At 46.5% G+C, this 19,897-nt stretch overlaps 1 protein-coding gene across 3 annotated transcripts in view; it reads left to right on the top strand.

Annotated features, from left to right (window-relative positions):
• Window positions 1-18,981, top strand: part of LOC120897258 (trithorax group protein osa) — a 28,521-nt gene extending 9,540 nt beyond the window's left edge. The window contains exons 1-10 of one of the 3 annotated variants that reach the window (XM_040301984.1): window positions 2,163-3,332; window positions 4,709-6,958; window positions 7,074-8,275; window positions 8,384-9,074; window positions 9,605-9,806; window positions 9,895-10,150; window positions 10,279-10,374; window positions 10,841-11,005; window positions 11,382-11,610; window positions 11,691-18,981. In XM_040301984.1, coding sequence (XP_040157918.1) covers window positions 2,552-3,332; window positions 4,709-6,958; window positions 7,074-8,275; window positions 8,384-9,074; window positions 9,605-9,806; window positions 9,895-10,150; window positions 10,279-10,374; window positions 10,841-11,005; window positions 11,382-11,610; window positions 11,691-12,241 — 6,423 coding nt within the window. In that variant the 5' untranslated portion in view covers window positions 2,163-2,551 and the 3' untranslated portion in view covers window positions 12,242-18,981. Of the gene's footprint in view, window positions 1-2,162; window positions 3,333-4,708; window positions 6,959-7,073; window positions 9,075-9,604; window positions 9,807-9,894; window positions 10,151-10,278; window positions 10,375-10,840; window positions 11,006-11,381; window positions 11,611-11,690 lie in introns of those variants that run through there. The other 2 variants (XM_040301983.1, XM_040301985.1) reach the window with 2 other exon arrangements.
• The last annotated feature ends 916 nt before the right edge of the window (window positions 18,982-19,897 follow it).

The following is a 19,897-nucleotide window of genomic DNA, read 5'->3' as shown; positions in this document are numbered from 1 at the left end:
CACCCTTTTTGGACTCCTATTAGATTTGTCCAACAAGAGTAAATAGAGTTTAATTCCTATAGTAATGATATAGTAATTCCCATTACACGGTATAGTAATTCCCATCACGCAAAAAAGAGTCAATAAAGTGTACCATAGCTATGAGAACTCCTGGTAAATTTATAATATATACCGGTCGTGGAACCTATCATGAACTCACACCGGTCCTGGAACTGATCATAAACTCATACTGAATAGCTCCGATTTTATTCCGTTGCTGTACTTGAACCTGTTCCGGATTCAGCTCGCAATCTGCAATCGACAAAGTTCCAGTTCCAATCGAGTAACAGATTGTGCTGGTCGCCAAACCATACCTGGCGGTACATATTCATCGTAGGAATAGCGAGGACTATGCGTAGGATTTTGTTTAGGAATTCTGGTCCGAGTCTAGAACCGATACTGTCCAGTTTTGATCAAAAAACTGATTTTGCTGGTCAACAAACCATATCCGACAGTACCTGTGCATACATATAGCTTAGGAATTAGCTTAGAGAACAGTGTAGGAATTTTGCTAGAAATTGTATAGCGATGTACTCTGCTGTTGTTGGGTCAGTCTGGTGGTACAGTCGTCAATTCGTACGACTTAATAATATGCCAGTCATGGGCTCAAGTCCCGAATTCATCGCCGTGCCCCACTGCATGCAGGACTGACTTTTCTACTGTGTGTATAATCAAGTAAGTCACTGAAAATCAAGCTCAATAAGTAGTGTGTGGTGCAGGCTGGCCGTGACCGACAACGGTTGTGTTGTGATTTTGTTGACAGCTTATGTAAAAAAATCATGCAACACAAAATCAATTAGTTATCATTTTCAATTTTTAACGTACTTTGCTAGTGTTATAATTATAATTATATTTATTATAATTCGCTGTCTTAATTTTGTTTCTATATTAAACATGTTTTTAATATGCGGAGGGACGGCCCGAATGTGTCTGTTGGTTAGCGTGTTAAAGTTCTTTTTTGAAAATATTTTCTAAAATGACTTTAAATTGAACTTTGATATCATTTCAAATGTCAAATTTCAAAGAAACAAAAAGGTTAAATCATAAAAGGAAGGCCCCCCTGTATTATGAAGAATGTTAATTGAAACTTCAGCACGTGGAGCAACCACCTGTTGCAATTAAAATGGATAGGGGTACATCCATGAATAACGTAACGCTCCTAGAACGTTTCTAATGCTTCGACTTATTATTACGAGAAGGGAAAGGGATTTCGTATATTTATCTTATCAGTTGATCTAATGTTGTTGAAGAATGTTGTGACAGTCAGCATTCATTATTTTTTTGGTTTTAAGACATTCAAAAACGTCCAAAACATACGTTTTTGGTGATTATACGTGCACATCTTTGTCATACTGTACCAACTTAACGTTATCAGCCTTTCCAATCCATCTTGTTGCAGTTGTTTTTGGTGTTGTTGTCGATCAAATCGTAATAAACGTAGAACGAAGTGTTACAGCATGATAAGATACGTCCTGGGTACGAAGGGAACAAGATCACATTTGATGATATTCATCACCACCCCTGGAGCTGGTGCTGTTGTTATTGTGCCATCCCGTAGTAGATGCTTTAAACGGTTGTTTTTTCTTCTTTATTTTCTTCATGTAAATCTGTGTGTGTGTGTGTAATGTAATTTTGTATTCTTTTCTTTTCTTTCCTTCCAACTGCTTTCTCTCTCTCTCTCTCTTTCTCTCTTTCTCTCTCTTTCTCTCTACTTCTCGCTACCAACTTCGGATTGTGTGATTGTGTGAATTAGTCAAACGAAAAAGTAGTTGATGTAAGCAAATTAGAGCACTAGCTTCCGTCCCGTTTTCCTTCCTTTAGTGAAAAAGCATCGAAGCGCGCTTCTCTCGTTTGATAATAGTGTGAGAGAAGAATATCCCACTATCTCTCTCTCTCTCTCTTACTCCTTCTTTATCTATCTCACTCTGCATGTGTAAATTTTGTATCTGTGCGCATCCACACGCGAATTTAGTAACGAAGAGATGATGGAACATTTGGGAGATTTTTCTTGTAGCAGAACTACTACGACGGTCCAATCGTGTAGATTGCTGTGTCTTCCTAGAAAGTGATTGTGTTCGTGTGTGTGTGTCCTTATCTGTTTATCGAATATATATTTTTTAAAGTATCCGCAAACTGGAAAGGAACCTTCTTCTACCGCACCGGAAGCGGAAACGACGCGCTACTAGTGTGTGTGTGTGTGTGTTGTGTGCTACGTGGCGTTGCAAGGAAAGGGTATTAGAGGGTGGGTTTCGAGGAGGCACCGCTAGTTTGGTCCGCGGCTCCACGGACAACCGCGGTGACATCTGCGGACGGGTGAAGGAGGTACAAGGAGGACTGGGAAAATGAGCTACCGCCTCCATACCTCCATTGCCGCCGCTGCCACCGACGAGCAACGCCGAGAACGTCGCGCTGATTGCTGCCCCAGGTGCCGGGAAGCCGGGTGCGGGCAATCCGCCGCCACCTCACAGCAGCAGCAGCAGCCGCCGTCGCCGCCCCACCACCCCCGGGACGGATGATGAAGCGTACCGAGGACGAGACGCGCGGCCCCGGTAGCACCTACCAGTTTCTAGATCTCACCGATGCCGGCCAGACCGATGCCGCCGCACTGATGGGCATACTGTATCCTCCATCTTCCGGATCGGCCAATACCGCGCCACCACCACCACCACCACCACCTGGTGCGATGGGGTCCTCAAGGAAGGAGGAGTTGGACCATCAGTCGCCACCCCGAAAAGACTCGTTCTCTGTCCGGATGTTTGCTCCGAGATTGGCGACGCCGCTGCCACATCAGAACGGGTTGAATCCGAACGCCCGTGCGTTCGATCCAGTGCCGGTCGTTATTTTGCCCAGACCGACGGCAATGATGGGTATTGGTGGCGGTGGTGTTGGTGTTGGCAGTTCTTCAAAGTCACGCTCACCTGGGAAAGAGTTTGCCGAACAGCTGGAGGCAGCAGCGTCGCCCCTCGTCATTGCAAGTGACTCGGCGGGAGGAGGTGCTGTAGTGGTACCGCCGCACGGTGGTGGAATGGTGCTCGTACCGGTCCGGAAACACTCCCTAGTTCCTATTGCGAGTCGTCCGCTTGCGCTGCCGGATCAACCCCAGCATCCGCAACATCCGCCGCAGCAGCAGCCGGTGCCGCCTTCGGTATTGTTGCCCACCGCCGGTAATGTTGGATTTATGGCCCGACCTTCGCTGCTGCCGGGGGGAGGAGGAGGCCCACCGCTTCGCCCTGTGCCGCTACCGATCGTCTCGGCCACAGCAACATCATCAGCACCACCGCTGCCGACTTTCGGTAAGCGTTGTTGCTTCAAAAAGCCAAACCGACACTTTGTCGAACCGAAATCACACTTTTAACCACTTCCCGTTTGTGTTGATGTTGGCTCTTTTTTTGTTTGTTTTTGCTCACTTTTATTTACTTTTGTTTGCATTTGTTGCAGATCTTTTTTTTTATTTTTTTTTCTCTCTTTTTCGTCTTTTGTTTTGCCTTACAATGAAAATCCGCTTTTTAAATGTAACTTTAAAAAATTATTGTATATTTAAAAATCATCTTAATTATGAAATTTATAACCGGATGATTGTTAGTCCATTGCTGAGTTCACACTACACCCTGATTTGCTGAATGATTTGATTACTGACAGGCATGAAATATGCACTCAATGTTGGGTATTTGTAGCACCTGCTTTAGTATTACGTTGTTTCACTATCGCTCTCTTGTTCTCTCTTCACTAGCTTTCTATTGCGTATCTTTACCTGTTTCAAGGGTTTCTTAACATTTACTTGCACGTTTATATGATTAGTTTCAAGCGCTTGCACTTTTGTCTGTTTAGCAAAATTAACGAAGCTTTATACGAACCTTTACAAGAATCCTTATATTCGAATTCTACTTCAGTTTTTTTCTTCTTCTCATTTTTGATGGGTTGAAAGTTATACAATTTAGCACAAAACATTTCTTGCTGGCATTTGAAACAAAAAAAGAGATGAAAAATAAAAAAAAAGAAAGCAACACAGAACAAACTGTAGAGAAAAAACAAATGGCAACAGTAACACAGTTGAAGTGTAGGTAATGTTTTATCTATACACTAATATGGTTCAAATTAAAAAAAAAGAAAGGGTTAAAACCACCTGAAGATGCACAAAACCAAGCCCCCACGACTGGGTCGGGAAGATTAAGAAAGATATAAAGTAAAAAAAAAAAAACATTGTAAAACCGAATTCGGAATAAACCACATTATACCACCACCAGTTCGATAAGTTTGACTCATTTTCTAACGAATTTATGTGTTTGTTATGTTTAGTTAATTTCTTTTCTTTATTTCTCTCTCTCTCTCACACACACACACATACTTCTCTCTATCGTTGTTGTTCATGGTGCACCGAATCATCTTCCACGTGCACCTGGGTGGGTGTCGCTCTCGGGGCGGCTCGCAATGAGGCCTGCCTGCGCGCTCTTGTGTTTCTCCCTTTCCATCACTATCTTCGATTCGCTTTGTACGCGAGATTTATGTTTCGTTTCATACTTTACCTAGCGCGTGCCTCTCATTACATTTTGCCCCGTTCTCTATTCCGTGTGTTCTTCCTTCCTTCCACTTGTTGCTTTGTGTGCTCACCCACCCTACTGGCAATTGTGCGTCTAAACTGGACCTTTCTCCTCTTCTCTCTCGATTGCAGTGAACGAAGGCAACAGTAGCGCGGTCGTCGTCGACACGGAGCAGGTGCTCGCCAGTGGAGAACAGTGGATCGGTTTTGCGATCCAGCCGACGGCCACGAGCGTCGCCGCAGCCGGTGGTGCCGGAGGAGAAGTTGGTGGTGGAGAAGTCATCGCACGGACTGCCGTAGCAACTGCAGTGACTATGCCTCCGCACACCAACAACCCGCATCACCTTCAGCAGCAGCAGCAGCAACAACAGCAGCAGCAGCAGCAGCTAGGTTCGGCAGCTAACAACAATCAACAGCAGCAGCAGACAGGAGGGCAGCAGCACCAGCAGCCCGGCCCGCCCCAGTCCCAGCCACACAATGTTGGTGGCAGAGGCGGCGGAGGCGGAGCAGGAGGTGGCGGCAGTGCGGGCAGTGTCACTGCCGGCGCGGACGGCGTGGGGCGCAACGCCGACCGGGACAACGGCAATCAGCAGATGCAGCAGCAGGCCGTGTCCGTGGCGAACCAGCACCAGCAGCAGATGATGCAGCAGGTCTACGCACAAATTCCGGCCTCGGCCTACATGCAGCCGACCCCGCACGGCATGTACCCGGTGCAGGTGCTGCCACCGACGGCCGGACCCGTCCCGAACAACGTGTTCGTCAGCAACCTGACCGCGAACGTGAGCGTGCACGGGTACCCGGCGATCTCGCCGTACCTCGCGACGGCCACGCCGCCCGGTGCGTACATGCCGGCGGACGTGGGGGCCGGGCCCGAGATGCAGCTGATGCCGCCGGCACCGGTAACGATGTCGGGGCGCGGTACGATGCGCCGGGGCGGACGGAACAATCGCGGCGGCAACAATTCCCGCTCGCGGGGAGGCTACGTGCCGCATTACGTGCAGCAGCATCAGCAACAGTCGTACCACCATCAGCAGCAGCAGCAGCAGCATCAGCAAAGCTATCACCAAGCGCTACAGCATCAGCAGCAGCAGCAGCAGCAGGGTGTGATGCAGCCGCTGTCGCACCATCAAGCAGGGCAACAGGCGGCACTGCAGCATCAGGTTCAGCAGCAGCAGCAGCAGCAGCAGCAACAGCAGCAGCAACAGCAGCAGCAACAACAAGCCCAACAGGGTCAGGGAGGTGGTGGGGCCGGTCAGCAACAAACTCCACCTACCGCGGGCAGTGGCGGAGGCCAGCAAGGGCAGCAGCAGCAGCAGCAGCAACATCCACCACCGCAGCACACGCCCGAGCTGATGCACATCGAGGCGCCGCCCATGATGGGTGGCGCTGGCGCACAGTACGGCAACCTGCACGGTGGGTTCTACGTGATTCCATCGATGGCACAGCACGCCTCCGGTGCGCCGCTGTTCATGCCCGCCCCGCACATGCCGATGTACTACAATCCGGCGATCCACGCCTACCAGAACCTGATATACCCGCCGTACATCCCGTCCGAGTATCAGATGTACGACGACGGCAAGGGCGACGACGGTGGCGGACCGCACGGTGGCCAGGGCGGGGGCCATGACGATCCGGGTGTGCATCCCGGGGCCGCCATGTGGCCGCAGCCGCCACCGATCGCGCTCGACTACCATCCCGAGACGGTCGAGTATCTGCCCGTGCACGAGGACGATGGTGCGGCGGGCGGCATGCTGCCGCCGGGGCCGCCACCGCAAGCGATTCCGCCGCCCGCGATGGGCCACCACGTGCTCGATCCCAACGTGCCCGGCTTTACGATGCAGATGGCATCGGCCCCGATCGCCACGATGCAACCGCCGCCGGAGGAGTACATCATGCAGCAGCAACCGCCACCGGCGCCGCAGCAACAGCAGCAGCAGCAGCAGCCACATGCTGGGGCCGCTGGCTCGCAGACCCAGAGCGAGGATTACAACGGCAACGGTGGCATCCCGGTGAGCTCCAACTCAAACACAACGATGCACTCGCCGGTCGTGGCCGCCGGGCAGCACAATGTTGTCGTGCCGGGTGTACCACCGCCGGAGGATATGATGGGCGCGGGCGGCTACGTGCATGGCGGCGCTGCCCCGCAACAGCCGATGGTGCCAGCACCGGCTGAACCGCAGCAACAGCACGGACAGACGATGGACGGTGCTGGAGCACAGCCGCCGATGAACAACAATTTCATCGTCGAGCCACAGTACATTCAAGCCCATCCTCTGCCACCGCATCACATGCCAGTGCAGCAGCAGCAGCAGCAGCAGCAGCAGGTGCCACCGGAACAGCACTATCAGCATATACCGCCCCCTCAAAGGGCCGCTGTGAATGGTAAGAATATTGGAGGGGGAGTTTTTTTCTGCCAGAGGGAAGGGGGGGAAGGGGGGGGCGTTGGGAGGAGTGTCCACAACCAATTCATCAAACGATGTTTTGCTTAATTTTGCAGTGACAGAGCCTCCACCATCAACCAACAATCAACCTTTCCAAATGGCCCAACAAACACCGGTAGCAGCAGCTGGTGCAGTTGCTAACAATCTGCTCGACGCCAACGGCAACGACACGAACAACAACAACAGCGCTAATCGCAAGTCCGACATCATTACCTCACCGAAGCTGGTCGATGCCGTCGTCATGACGCATCCAGCGCCACTGCCGTCCACTGTAAATGTTGCTACCGCAACACCTTCCCATCATCAGCAGAATGAGCAGACGACGGCGGCGGCGGTGGTGCAGGGCGGGATGATGGATGGCAATGCTGGCAGAAAACAATCGAACTCATCCGATGTGCCAAATCAAGGATTCCTACCGCCGCAACAGCAACAGCATCAGCAACAGCCACCAATGCTAGGATACGCTGCAGCCGTTGCATCGCAGGCACCACCGCCGAGAGGTCGTGCGGAACAGCAGCAGCCCGACTCGGTGAAGGCCACCCAGGACCGGATGGAGAAGCTGACGCTGAAGGAACAGGAGCACAGGCGCACAACGACGACTGTAGCAGCGGCGGCGGCGGCGGGCACGGTGGTTGGTGGTGGAGCCTCCCAGCGCACGAGTGGCGCTCAACCGGTGGCAGGACAATCGAATGCGGGAAGCGGTTGGGTGAACAATAGTGGTGGGGCTGGACCGAAGAAGGGTACCGCTTCCGTTTCCGTATCGGCTATACCGAACAAGGAGTTCCCCGGATCGGTGATCGGTCACCAGCACAAGAACACATCACCGGTGCCGTTCAGCACGCTAGTTGGAACTACGGCGACGGCACCGCCATCAACGGTGATGGGTTCGGCTTCCGGAAAGCAGCCACATGCAGTAGCAGCAGCAGCAGCAGGCCCGAAATCGTTCCCCGATCATGGCCAGCGCTCATCGGGCGTGGCTAACAGTGGCCAGTCCACGTATGCTAGCGGAGCAAACAGCAGCATGAGTGGCGGACCGACAGCAGTCGTGACGCCCCAGATGGAATCGAAGAAGGTGGAAGCAATTCCCCAGCGGACAGTTGCCACGACTGCAGCAGCAGCAGCAGCAGTGACCGGTCCAGCACCGACGGCGCCGGTCGGAGGAGCGGTGGTGGACACGCCGAAGCAACACCACCAAGATGTGGTAAATGTACCCAGGCCCGCCGCTTCCTCCATCTCCTCCTCTACTAACATTAATACGGTAAAGTCCGCGACCAAAGCGCCGGTTATCATTAACCACCCACTTAACATACCGCCACCCGATCATCCATTAAACATTCCACCACCCATCATTGTGCCCCCGCCACAGATACCACCCGGTGGAGCGCCACCGCAACCGAACAAAACCTGGGCGAGCCTGTTCCAAACGTCCTCCTCCTCGTCGTCGTCGTCGTCTGCTGCGGTGGCGTCGTCCGCGTCTTCGTCCGCCGCATTATCGGTTTCAGCGTCGGCAGTCACAGCGACGTCCGCAACGGTCAGCTCTGTACCACCTTCCGCCGCACTCTCCACGGCTAGCGCCAGCGGACCGGCAGCTGGCCAAAGTGGTGTTGCATCGATCGGTACTACCGTCGCTACTGCACCGCACCATCATGCTACTGCACCAGTCACGTCAACGGGGATAAATTTTGCGCCACCCACTGCTAACCGCGGACCGGCAATGGCTGCTAGTAGTGCACCACCGACCGCCGCTGTAGGAAACACTCCGTCCAGCATCGACTCCTCCTCATCGTCCACCGGTGCAAAAAAACCGGTCGCCAAGGTGCAGCCGTACGATAGAAACCATCAGACGCCCGCGACGCCAGCTGTGCCCATGTCATATTCATCTGCTGCGGCATCCACTCCTGCCAGCGGCACTACGGGCGGCTCCACACCAACGTCGGCAAACGCTGCCAGGGGTAAGGGAGCACAGCAGGCTGCCTTGAAGGGGGCAGCGAACGCAACAGCTGCATCCGCTTCGACCGCCGGCGACCAGAAGGATGAATTTTCATTGAAATTCGGAGGTAAGCAGAGTGGTCCACTCGATAGCCGTTAGTTCTAATGCGTGTGTTCTAATGTGGTGAGCTGTTTGCCGGCATGAGTTCGAATCTCTTCCGGAGCACCCCTGTGAAAAATGCAAAAGAGGGTTAAGTGGGGTTTTTTTCGGGCTGTTAGAATATTATTAGAGAACTCTTTTCAATCGCTTTAAAACAGGTTCCATTTGGAAGTCAGCGAACTACTCTGTCATACCGTGGAGTAATATACGCGTTACACAAATGGGAGAGAATAATATGGATACGTTTTCTGAGTAGCTGCGCCGACTGATCGTTCTGATTAGTTTGTGGTTCACTTGCTAACGTCATCTACCCCGTTTCTCAGAGAGTTTGCCCTTTTCCCCATACATATGAAATGTGGCATTAGTGTTGAAACAAACAAATTTTTTTAAGTTTAAATTTGGCTCTTCAGTTAAAAAGTACTTTTCTAAGGGAAGGCTGTTGTTTAATTAATTAACTCTCGATTTTTAAAAAAATCAAATCATGTCGCTCTTTTCCAGATTTCCTTAGCGGATATAGCATTGATAACACCAACATCAGCATGATGCCACGCGGTCTGATCAATCGGTCTAACTATTGTTACATCAATACCATACTGCAGGCGCTGATAGCATGCCCACCGTTTTACCATCTGATGCGCACAATTCGCTCCCTTCCGGCGGCGAAAAATTCTAAACATCCGAAACCGTTCATCGATGCCATGTAAGCATAACACGTCTCTGCTTGTCTGAGCACATTTGCCGAACGGTTGGTTGGAACCGCGGATTAATTTTTCCTCCAACGAATACAGGTGCGCACTGGCGAACGAGTTCTCGCAGCTTCCGATACGGTCCAAACCGCAGCAGCAGCAGCAGCGCGGTGGTGGCGATAAGGGTAAGAAGGACGACATACCGGAAATACAGGTCGACACGCCGTTCGAACCGACCGTCATCTACAAGATGCTGAATGGCATCCGGTCGGACATATTCCAGATCGAGGGACGGCAGGAAGACGCCGAAGAGTTTCTTGGATGCGTGTTGAATCGTCTAAATGATGAGATGATTGAGGTATGTGAATGACAGATAATTTTGTTTTTTTTCTGTGATGTATTTAAGTTATATTTAGTATATTTAGTTGAAACAAAGTAATCTAGAAACCCTAACATTTAATTTATACTATTATTGTACTTTGACAGTTTATAAAATTCAACAAAACTGATCAAGGCAACTTGAATGGCGAGGAACCGACCAACGGTGAAGTCCATGGTGAGGAGGACGCGGACGATTGGATGGTAAGTTGGTTTAAGTTGCGTTGTAGCGTGAGCGGAGGGTACACATTGACGGTCGTGCGGTTAAGTGCGTGGAACTCCGTTCTTCGTACTCGTACGGCCTTAGATGTATTCTCAATCCGAGCCCGTGGTGTGTTGCGCGCTCTCTTCTTCTAGTTTATGAAAAAAGTTTTTATACAATTCTTTCACCCCACCATACCACGAGCATGGCAGAGCCAGTGGTGTGTACATATCTGAATCTGTTGAAAATGGTGGGGAGATAAAAATGTTCACCAACGCTTATTGTGTAGAAATGAACTACTTTATAAATAGGTTCATTTCAAGACTAGCTTGGACAAAAAATTAAGTATTTTTATTCTATTTTATGCAACTATTAATGTTTCTATACTTTGTTCAAATTGTATGGTCGTGTATTTTTTAAATGTATGTTTTAATCAAATATTTTTTATCTATAATTAATTTTTCACAGGTTATCTGCAAGGGCAACAAGGGCACGGTAACGCGTACAACCGATTTCGGACGTTCACCGATCAGCGACATCTTCCGAGGCAAACTACGATCTCGTGTGCAACGTGACGGTGTTCCTCCGACCTACAACATACAGCCGTTCTTCACGCTTCCCCTTGATATAGAGGTATGTATCGGCAGGAACACCCTGTGACAAAAGTTCATTAGAGTTCATGCATGTTCATTCTATAAATAGAATTTAAAAATAGCCACGAAGCAATGTAGAGTTCATTTGCTTTATTGTTGAACACACATTTCAAATTGCTCTCCATAATTGGCGCATTACTTCCCTTATTTTTTATTTTGATTATATTCAATTTAAACGACTTTTATTTAAAAAATATTTTTGAATACCTAATTCACAATCCTTTTTTCAATCATTTATCTTTCAAATTGAATGAATAATAAAATGTTTATGGTCATCTTCAATATTATAAATTTTAACATTTTACTGCGTAGTTGAGTAAATCATTTATTTTGTACGATCATAATGTACATTTCAGAAAGCGGCTTCTGTGAAAGAGGCACTAGAACAGTTGGTTGGTCGGGACGAACTGGAGGGTGTGACCTGTTCGAAAACAAAGCAGGAGGTAGCGGCCTGGCAGCAAGTAACGCTGGAGGAGCTGCCTGTCGTACTTATACTGCATCTGAAGTGCTTCGACTATAAAATGGATGGCTGTACGAAGATTCTGAAAACCTTGGACTTCCCGATTGAATTGAAGATCGATTCGAGTGAGTGAACCTGTTTGCAAGCGCTGCAACGATATCAGCCGCACCTAGCCTCACTAACGCAATCACTTTCCACTTTGCAGAATTGATGTCCTCGAAGGGTAAGAGCTACTCAGCCAAGCAGAAGCAGTACAAGCTGTTTGCCGTGGTGTACCACGATGGTAAGGAAGCGTCGAAAGGACACTACATTACCGATGTGTACCATACCGGCTATGCCAGCTGGATTCGGTATGACGACAGTATCGTTAAACCGGTACCGGAGTACAACGTGTTGCGTCCGCGCGCACCGCGCGTACCCTATCTGCTGTACTACCGTCGAATGGACACGCAGAGCCATGGTCCGAACAGTGACCGCGGTGGTGATGGCAGTACCGGAGGCGGTGCTGGTAGTGGTGGTGGTGGTAGCGGCAGTGGTCGTGGAGGTTCATCTCACTCCACCGGTGGCGGTGGAAATGATCGGCACAGTGCGCATCATCACAGTAACGATCATCATGGTCGTGGATCGAGTGGTGGCGGATACGGTGGTAGCAGTGGCTACGGAAATACGCACGGCAACAGTGGCGGCAATCATTACGGAAGTGGGGGTCATGGGCAGAGTAACCATAGTGGCCATTATGGTGGCAACTCCAAGTAAAGAAAACAAACTGTTTCGTGCAAAATAGAGAGAAAGAGATAGAAAAAAAAAAACAGAAACCGCAAAAAACTAATACTTCCGGAACCAAAGGGTAACAGTAACGAAGTGAATAAGTGGTGAAAAAAGAAACAAAACACACATTTTCTTCGTAGCTGTGCTGTGCTGAAAACACGACAGTAAAAAACAAATAATCAAAAACTCTTCCTAACGAAAGAGCCGGCCTGCCCCAGTAGTGGATGTGGAGATACAGTGCAGTCAAACGATCGAATCGTTTTGATTCAAACGAGCTTGGGAACACTGATGAAATGAATGACTGCTGTGAGTGACATTAGTAGCGAATCGCGCGTGTGCGTTAGTAGAAACGTTAGAACGTTTCACCTGAACAACATCGGCGATCTTCAAGCAGCCTTGTCGCACACAGGTCTTATCTGCTGCTGTTCTGTGTACGGTGTGTGCTGCTTGTCGTGCGTCTAGTGCAGTGAATAGCAGCAGTGTGTAGAAATACAATTAACGGGGCAATTGTATGCTAGCTGCAGACAGCGGATGCTTCCCGCTATGGCGTCGTTTCACCAGTGGAAGTAAAGCGGTCCATCATGGCCAGGGAGCAGGATGGTTAGAGCGATCGAATAATACTGCCACGCTCTCTACCTAACGGATGCGAAGTATGCATTGCCCCGCAAAAGGGTGAGGGTGAGTGTCCAAGCAACCTACCTCCTGTAGGTGTGTACAAATTAGAATACAACCGCGACCAAGACGCGACATAAAAACTGAACATAAAACAACAAACATCAACAATACTAGCGTTAAACATAACAACCCAGGGTTTTTAGCATGATTAGGAATTGTTTTTGTTTCCACACACGTTTGTTTGCTTGCATAGCTTCGTTTATCGTTACGCATATATTCCCAGGGTAAAATGTAACTTAGAGCATTAGATATGGATTAGTGTCCCTACATGAAATCTCGTTTAGAAATGGAGTGTTCTAGAGACAGGGTACGGAAATCATTGAGAGGAAATTATGAAAAAAAAAAAGAATTAAAAGAGAACCCCATTAAACGTGAGATAGTTAGTTTCACAAGTGAATGACATTTACACATAGGGACACAAATACTAGTACGCTAGAAAACAAAAAAGGTGAATCACTAATGAAGAGAAAGCAAAATCACAGGATTGCGATGAACTATTCTTTCAAGCTAGCTGGGACCAGCAATGTTCCGGTAGTTGAAAATGAAAAGGCAAACGAGTCGTGCCGAGTCACCGACACTGTAGATAGCTTTAGATATAGTTGCTGCAAGCCGCATTATCATAGCGACATTCGGTCCGATACCAACAGCTGTACGATCGGGAGGAAGTAGCATTTGATTTGCCTTTACTTTGCTGCGGTTGCTGCCCATCTCATGCTACTTCCTCCCGATAAAAAAAAACAACTATTGGAAAGCGAGAAGAACAAAACACATAACAAATAAACCTATACATGTATCTACGAGCAAAAACGAGATACAGCGGTCACTACTGTCGTCTGGACATCGTCACAGCGTAATGTGCTGGGCCGATTTGCTAGCTCGTTGAAAATCTGGTAAAGGAATAAAAAAAGAAGCAACGACAAAAAGCACGCCTAGAACTATGGTATCAGCTGTTTCAATTTGGAAAGAGTTTCAACTTTTCAACTATACGTTCGTTACTTTGTTTTTGTAAATAATACACTTTTGCAAGTTTTCTTTTCACAGAAGTTATCGTCATTTGGACATATAGAGCATATAGTCTTAAGTATCGAGGAAGAACATCTGCAAAGTATATGAAATTAAAGGATGCATAATGTCTCTTCACCATTACATCTTCTCATGTCCCAGTGTGTAGGTAAACAAATCCACTGCATAGCTTGATGATGGCGGCATGCATTGCCGGCCGTGTAGAGGAATTAGTTGGCAGGAAACAGTAAAAAACAAGCGAAGAATAACACCTTAGGCTGAGATTTAATAATTAAATCTTTAATGTTATATCACTGATGGACGGTTTTCTTGTATTATGTTTAGCTGCTATGTAAATATGTACGCAATCGTTCAATGATAGTCAACCGGAAAATAGTCCCTAACAGAAGTTGTATGACAATTCGCTTGGAGTGCGTGTGTGTGTGTGTTACACATTAACCCTTAAACCCTGCCGATGTCCTCAAACCATTTAGGTAGCGGTAGCACATTGTGTATATCGTTTGTATTTGCTTTATTGTCGGATTAGGTTAAGCCGAAGGTAGCGCGGTTTGTAAGTTGAGTTTAATGATTTACCTACCATTACTCCAGCACGCTTCGCGTTAATCTAACCTTCTTTTTGCGTCGAGGTTTGCGACAGTGCCAACCGCAATGTAACACGAGTATTGAGTAGTGAAGGGTAAACTGCACATCTGGTGTGAAATGAAATTCATTCGGCACGTGCGCGGAAGGTTGATGTTGCAAAAGTGGGAAGGAAAAATCATTACTATAATAGAATGCGCCACCGGTAGAAAGCAACAGGAAACAACAGCAAACTCTTCATTAACGCAACACGATCACTGTACGCCGTGCATCATCGCATAACCCAAACGCAAACAATAAACTAATAAAACAAACCAGAAGTGTAGGGTGGGGAGAGAAATTAAGCGAACGCTTATAGAATGAGGGCTGTGTATAAAGTTAATCATTACGGTAACATATTAGGTATTTTGAAAAGCACAGGCATGTGAAATCGGCGGAGATTCGACGACTTTTGAACATCAGAGTTACTAGGTGATGTGTGGTGTAGGCATTGTATTCTGTTTGATGCTTGGGATAACGGTAACGCTTTGATTGGTTAACAATTAACCATCCAATGTTCTTAGGCTAGTCACACGGTTCTTGATTTGTGCTCATCGTCATTCATTCGGCTTTTGATTCCGTTTCAGTTGTTACCGGTGTGCGATACGTCTTTTTCTTTTGTTTTTTTTTTTTCTTAAGTTGTTGTCCATGGGATTGCAAAACGAGTCGTATTCAGCACACAGATGCTGTTTTTGTTATCAATCATAAGTGGTCTAGATAAGCGTTTTTTTTTTTAATATATTTATCTACTCCGAAGCGTAACAAAATATCTAGGCTTCCAACGCCTCTCGCCCAATGCAATCCTCAAGGAGAACGAGCACTCCGCGAAAAGAATACATGAGACACGCTGGAATATAAACCGATCAGTAAAACCATGTCCTATGTAGGCTTGATCGTATAGACATCAGCTAAGTTGAAGAAGAAAACAAATGTGTCGATAGGCGAAATCATCTTACAAGCTGCAAAGCTCAAAAGATGACGCCTGCAAATAAAACAGTTTCTTTTTAAAGATTAGCACGTTACAATAGCAACACCGAGCGGCGCTATATTAGTAAAAAATCCACCCCCAAAGAAATGGTGGTTTGTGCGGATGAGGGAACCTACCATAAACACTGTGTATGTTCGATGTGTACACAACAACCCCATTCAGAGACGAACTCACAATGAAACACTCACACGCACCTAGTGGGTGTGTTAGGATTTTGAAATATTTGTTAATGACTGTTTTAAGAGAATCGAAATTCCAAAAAAACAAAAAAACGATACACTAAACCAGACCAATGCAACTGTATTGACGTGTATCACTATAGACAGTGATGGAAATAGGAGTCTGATCGAAATCGCTAAATAAGATCGAAATGCTCTGCAAAAGGAGGTTAGGTATGCGTTCTGTACACGTTCATCAGCGGGAATGATGCGAATGATGAATGTGAGGGAGCGAGAAAAGGAGTATAATATTAATAAATCCAGTATACTAGCCAAATACGAAAGGAAAGGAACGATCAGGAAAATAGATGGGACAGAACCCTTGTAGTACATGTGCCAGGCTGCTGCTACCTCTTTCCGTACGGTTGAGATGATCAACTGATCAACAAGCAGTGTGTGTGTATGTGTGTGTGTGTGTGTATAAGTGTACACGATTTAAAAACCACACTTACACAACACAGTATGATATTAATAAGCGCCCTTCCCACGGTGTAGAACATTAACAAAAAAAAAAACATAGGAGAACCTTCATCAGTCATCAGCAAATGTTGTTCGGCTTCCGTAGGCATTTGGCGTAAAGTAGAACTCAAGCACGTTTCACATCACACTAGCGATCGGCAATAGTGTGATGTAGTTGCGTGGGTATGTCGTCCAGCAAGAAACAGGGAATCGCCATTTAAAACCACGCCTACGTCTACAGCAAAGAACGGTGAGTCCTCCTTGTGCGAGGATCATAATCTATATCGCTGCTGCGTGGACTCTTCTAACACTCACTAACCCACCAGTAGTGCACACAATGTGTTGAGAGAGCTTTGTAGTGTAGAGCTGATCTCTTGCAATTCAGCAGGTGTTTGAAGGTGTGGCAGCACATGAACCAAACGATATAGTATGGCACATGATCAGTGCTGACACCGCCCAGCCACAAGGTGTGGAGTGGTTGGTGTGGTGTGCATGGTTACGTATATGAGTGTGTGTGCGCGATAAAATGTAAGACAAAAATATATATATTTTAGATAAGTGCACTTATTAATCGTAAAACAAGAGCGAGGTGTGGTAGAAAAGGTGTCCATCGCTACCACTTCTCCCCGACGTCGCTGTATCCTTACGAACCACGTGTGTGTGAAACGGACTGAGTTGTTTTTTCGCTTTTCTTTCGTTTGTGGCGATAGAAGATAAAATAGAGAACATACACGAAACATACGAAATGGGAAAGCGGAAATCATTAGGTGGTATAATCAATATCCAAAACCAAGAACCTTTTTTTGTGTAGCATAGCTTACCAATAGGTGTGCTTTCGCGCGCGCGTGTGTGTGATTCTGTAAGAAAAATGTAAGGGTTTGTGTGGCGGTGTGCTGGACAGGCATTGTTGTATGGTTGGTGTGATCGTGGATCGGCACGCATGGGATGGGTGATCGATCGCGTGCGTGTGTGTGCGTTGTCTTGTTGTTAGGGATGTGTTAGGGTTTGTTTTGTTAGTTAGAATTAGAATCAGTTTCAGTTTAACGTGGTGTGCGGTGACTCATCTTCCCACATACTTCGCACTCGCGCCACTTTGTACTATCGTACTCTAAGTCTATTTAATTGTTTTATTCGTTTTTTAAAATTACTTTTCTTTTCATCTATCTTGATTTACCTGTCTTTCGTTGCGTGATTCACCTTGCTTGTATAATCAAACGATCGTGCTGGTAATGTTGATACTTGGTTCCTTTTTTCTACTCTCTAATCTGCCCGTGTGTATGTGTGTGTGTGTGTGTGTGTTAGTGGGGATTGTTTGTTTATTAACTTAGAATAGTGAAACGGCAAAGCGACGCGCTTGGAAAGAGGTGGGGTAAATTATTTTTCAACCGTAACTCAGGCAAAACAACTCTGGTTGGCAAGGCCGTTCTCTCAAGCTCTCAAGCTGCTCAATACACGAACGACGTCTGTCAGAGTTGGCAAAGGCGACTCCTCCCGATTGCTGCTTATTTTATTACAAAAGTATTTAAGAATTGCTCTAATTCTGCAGCCGTGTCGCATAACAGGTGTGAAAAGCTTGATTGTAGATGATCAAGATAGATCTAGCGGAGATATCGTACTGTCGTACCCGCCACACTCCACGCGTAGCATTATCATCCCCCAGGCGCGAACCTTAACTTACCCGCGCTGTTCTGTTCCGTTCTGGTTAGATTCAAACGGATGGTTGGTGGTGGATACTGATTTGTTGATTTGTGTTTTCGCTAAGCGCAGATACGATGTTTTGCTATTATAATTAACACTCTATTCTTTAACCATTATTTATGCTTTGTTTTTTTTATTGTCTTCGTTTTGTTAATGCCTTTTTTTGTGCTACGTTTTGTTGGTTGATGTAGCCAAATAATGCGGAGGGGCGGGGGTGAGAAAGTCCGGCTATTGCTTTTTTAGAAGTCTGGCTCACCCCCCCATAAACCGACCGGCAGGAAAGCTATAATCTATCGCTCATCCATCATTTGCAGAAAACTAGAGTGTCACTGCTTTAAATCTGTCCGGTGACTGAGGAAATGATGGTGTAAATTTGTAAGACACAAAAGCAAAACAAATGAGAGTGAAACTCCTGCCTCCGAACACTTTTGTCGGAACACCTTATTATTGGCGGATAATGAACAAAAAAAAAAGAAGCTAAATAAAGAGCTAAAAAGAGATGAAACTGAAACAGGCCACTCCGGAGGACGTAACCTGAAATAATAAATAAATGTGTTTTGTTTTTTGCATCACGGTAATCCTTGTATATGTTGTCTACTATCACTAGAACCAGACAGAAAACAGCGGGAATATAGCGGGGCAACAAAGATGCAATCGATACACCCGTTTGTTTATCCATTAACTGTGTAATCCTTCGTGCTATGTGTAACTGGGGACGGGACTCCTGCTAAAATTTAACTCGCAAACCAGCCGAATTTTGCTAAGCACGTGCGCTGCTGGAGTTGATGGTGACGTACAATTCTGGGCCAACCTGCTCCTTTGGGTTTACTACCAGCACGAACTGAAACTAGTGTGTATGAGTTCAAAAGAAAGAAAACAAAAAAAAAATGGCAAAAAATCTATGAATCTCCGTGTCTCTCACACACAGTGTAACAGCTTTATGTAGGGATTCAGGGGGAAGACAAAACACAAAAGGCTTAGCGCGTGACAAAATGGAACACACATTCAAAAGACGAATTCGGATGAGCGAAAAAGAAGAGAGAGAGAAAGAGAGAGAAAAAGAGAGAAAGAGAAAAAAGAGGGATAGAGAGAAAAAAAGAGAGAGAGTAAAAGGGGGAAAATGTGTGGTAGCATAGTGATTCAAAAATGGCAAGACGATAACAAACGAATAAAACACAAATAAAACCTTTATAATTAAAAACATCCCCGGCGCTAGGCAAATGATAAACAGCAAAATCCATAAATGCAACAAAAAACAACAACAACAAAAAATAATTGCAGGTATGTCTAGTTTATTAAATATATATATTAGTGCTAGAAATGAAATGAAGAAGAAGCAAGCGAGAACCATAATGGAAGTTATAGAAGCAAAAGCGCAGTATATTCTATATATATACACAATTATACACAACAACACGATTAGAGGGAAAAAATTAAGAAGAAAAGAAAAACAAACAACCGAAGCTGCTAAACTGATGGCTTTGGAGGCACAGGGCATGTGAACGTGAAATCAAAGGAAAAAAAGGAATGCCACGAAGATATAGCGAACAGAAACGCTGTATGCTCTAATAGAGACCATCCTGAGAAGCTAAGGTAAAACAAAAAATAAGCAACACGAGAGCAGCAAACGAACGGAAAACCAATAGAAAACTGTTATGATAATAATAACACACACGCTGCAGAAAACTATAGCAAAACTAACTAGTTTAACACAAAGCAAAAGCAAAATAACTCATGGTACATGGCAAATAAATGAAAAGATACACTGTTCTGGCGCAGTGGTTGAGTGAAACAATAGACTCACGATGAAGAAGGGCGGTCAGGGTCAGGTAAAATCCTTCTGAGCGTGTGCAGTTTGTTCAAGAAAAACCCTTCTTCTGTTCATGATAAATGGAAGTTGTGTGTGTGGTATGGTATGGTGGTGTGTGTGTGTGTGCAGAAAAACAAAAACAAGGCCAAGAAAGG

Source organism: Anopheles arabiensis, chromosome 2 (assembly GCF_016920715.1).
Source record: "Anopheles arabiensis isolate DONGOLA chromosome 2, AaraD3, whole genome shotgun sequence".
Classification (NCBI taxonomy): Eukaryota; Metazoa; Arthropoda; class Insecta; order Diptera; family Culicidae; genus Anopheles; species Anopheles arabiensis.
Note: the sequence above shows the minus strand (reverse complement) of the source record. Positions and strands in the feature narration are given on the sequence as shown.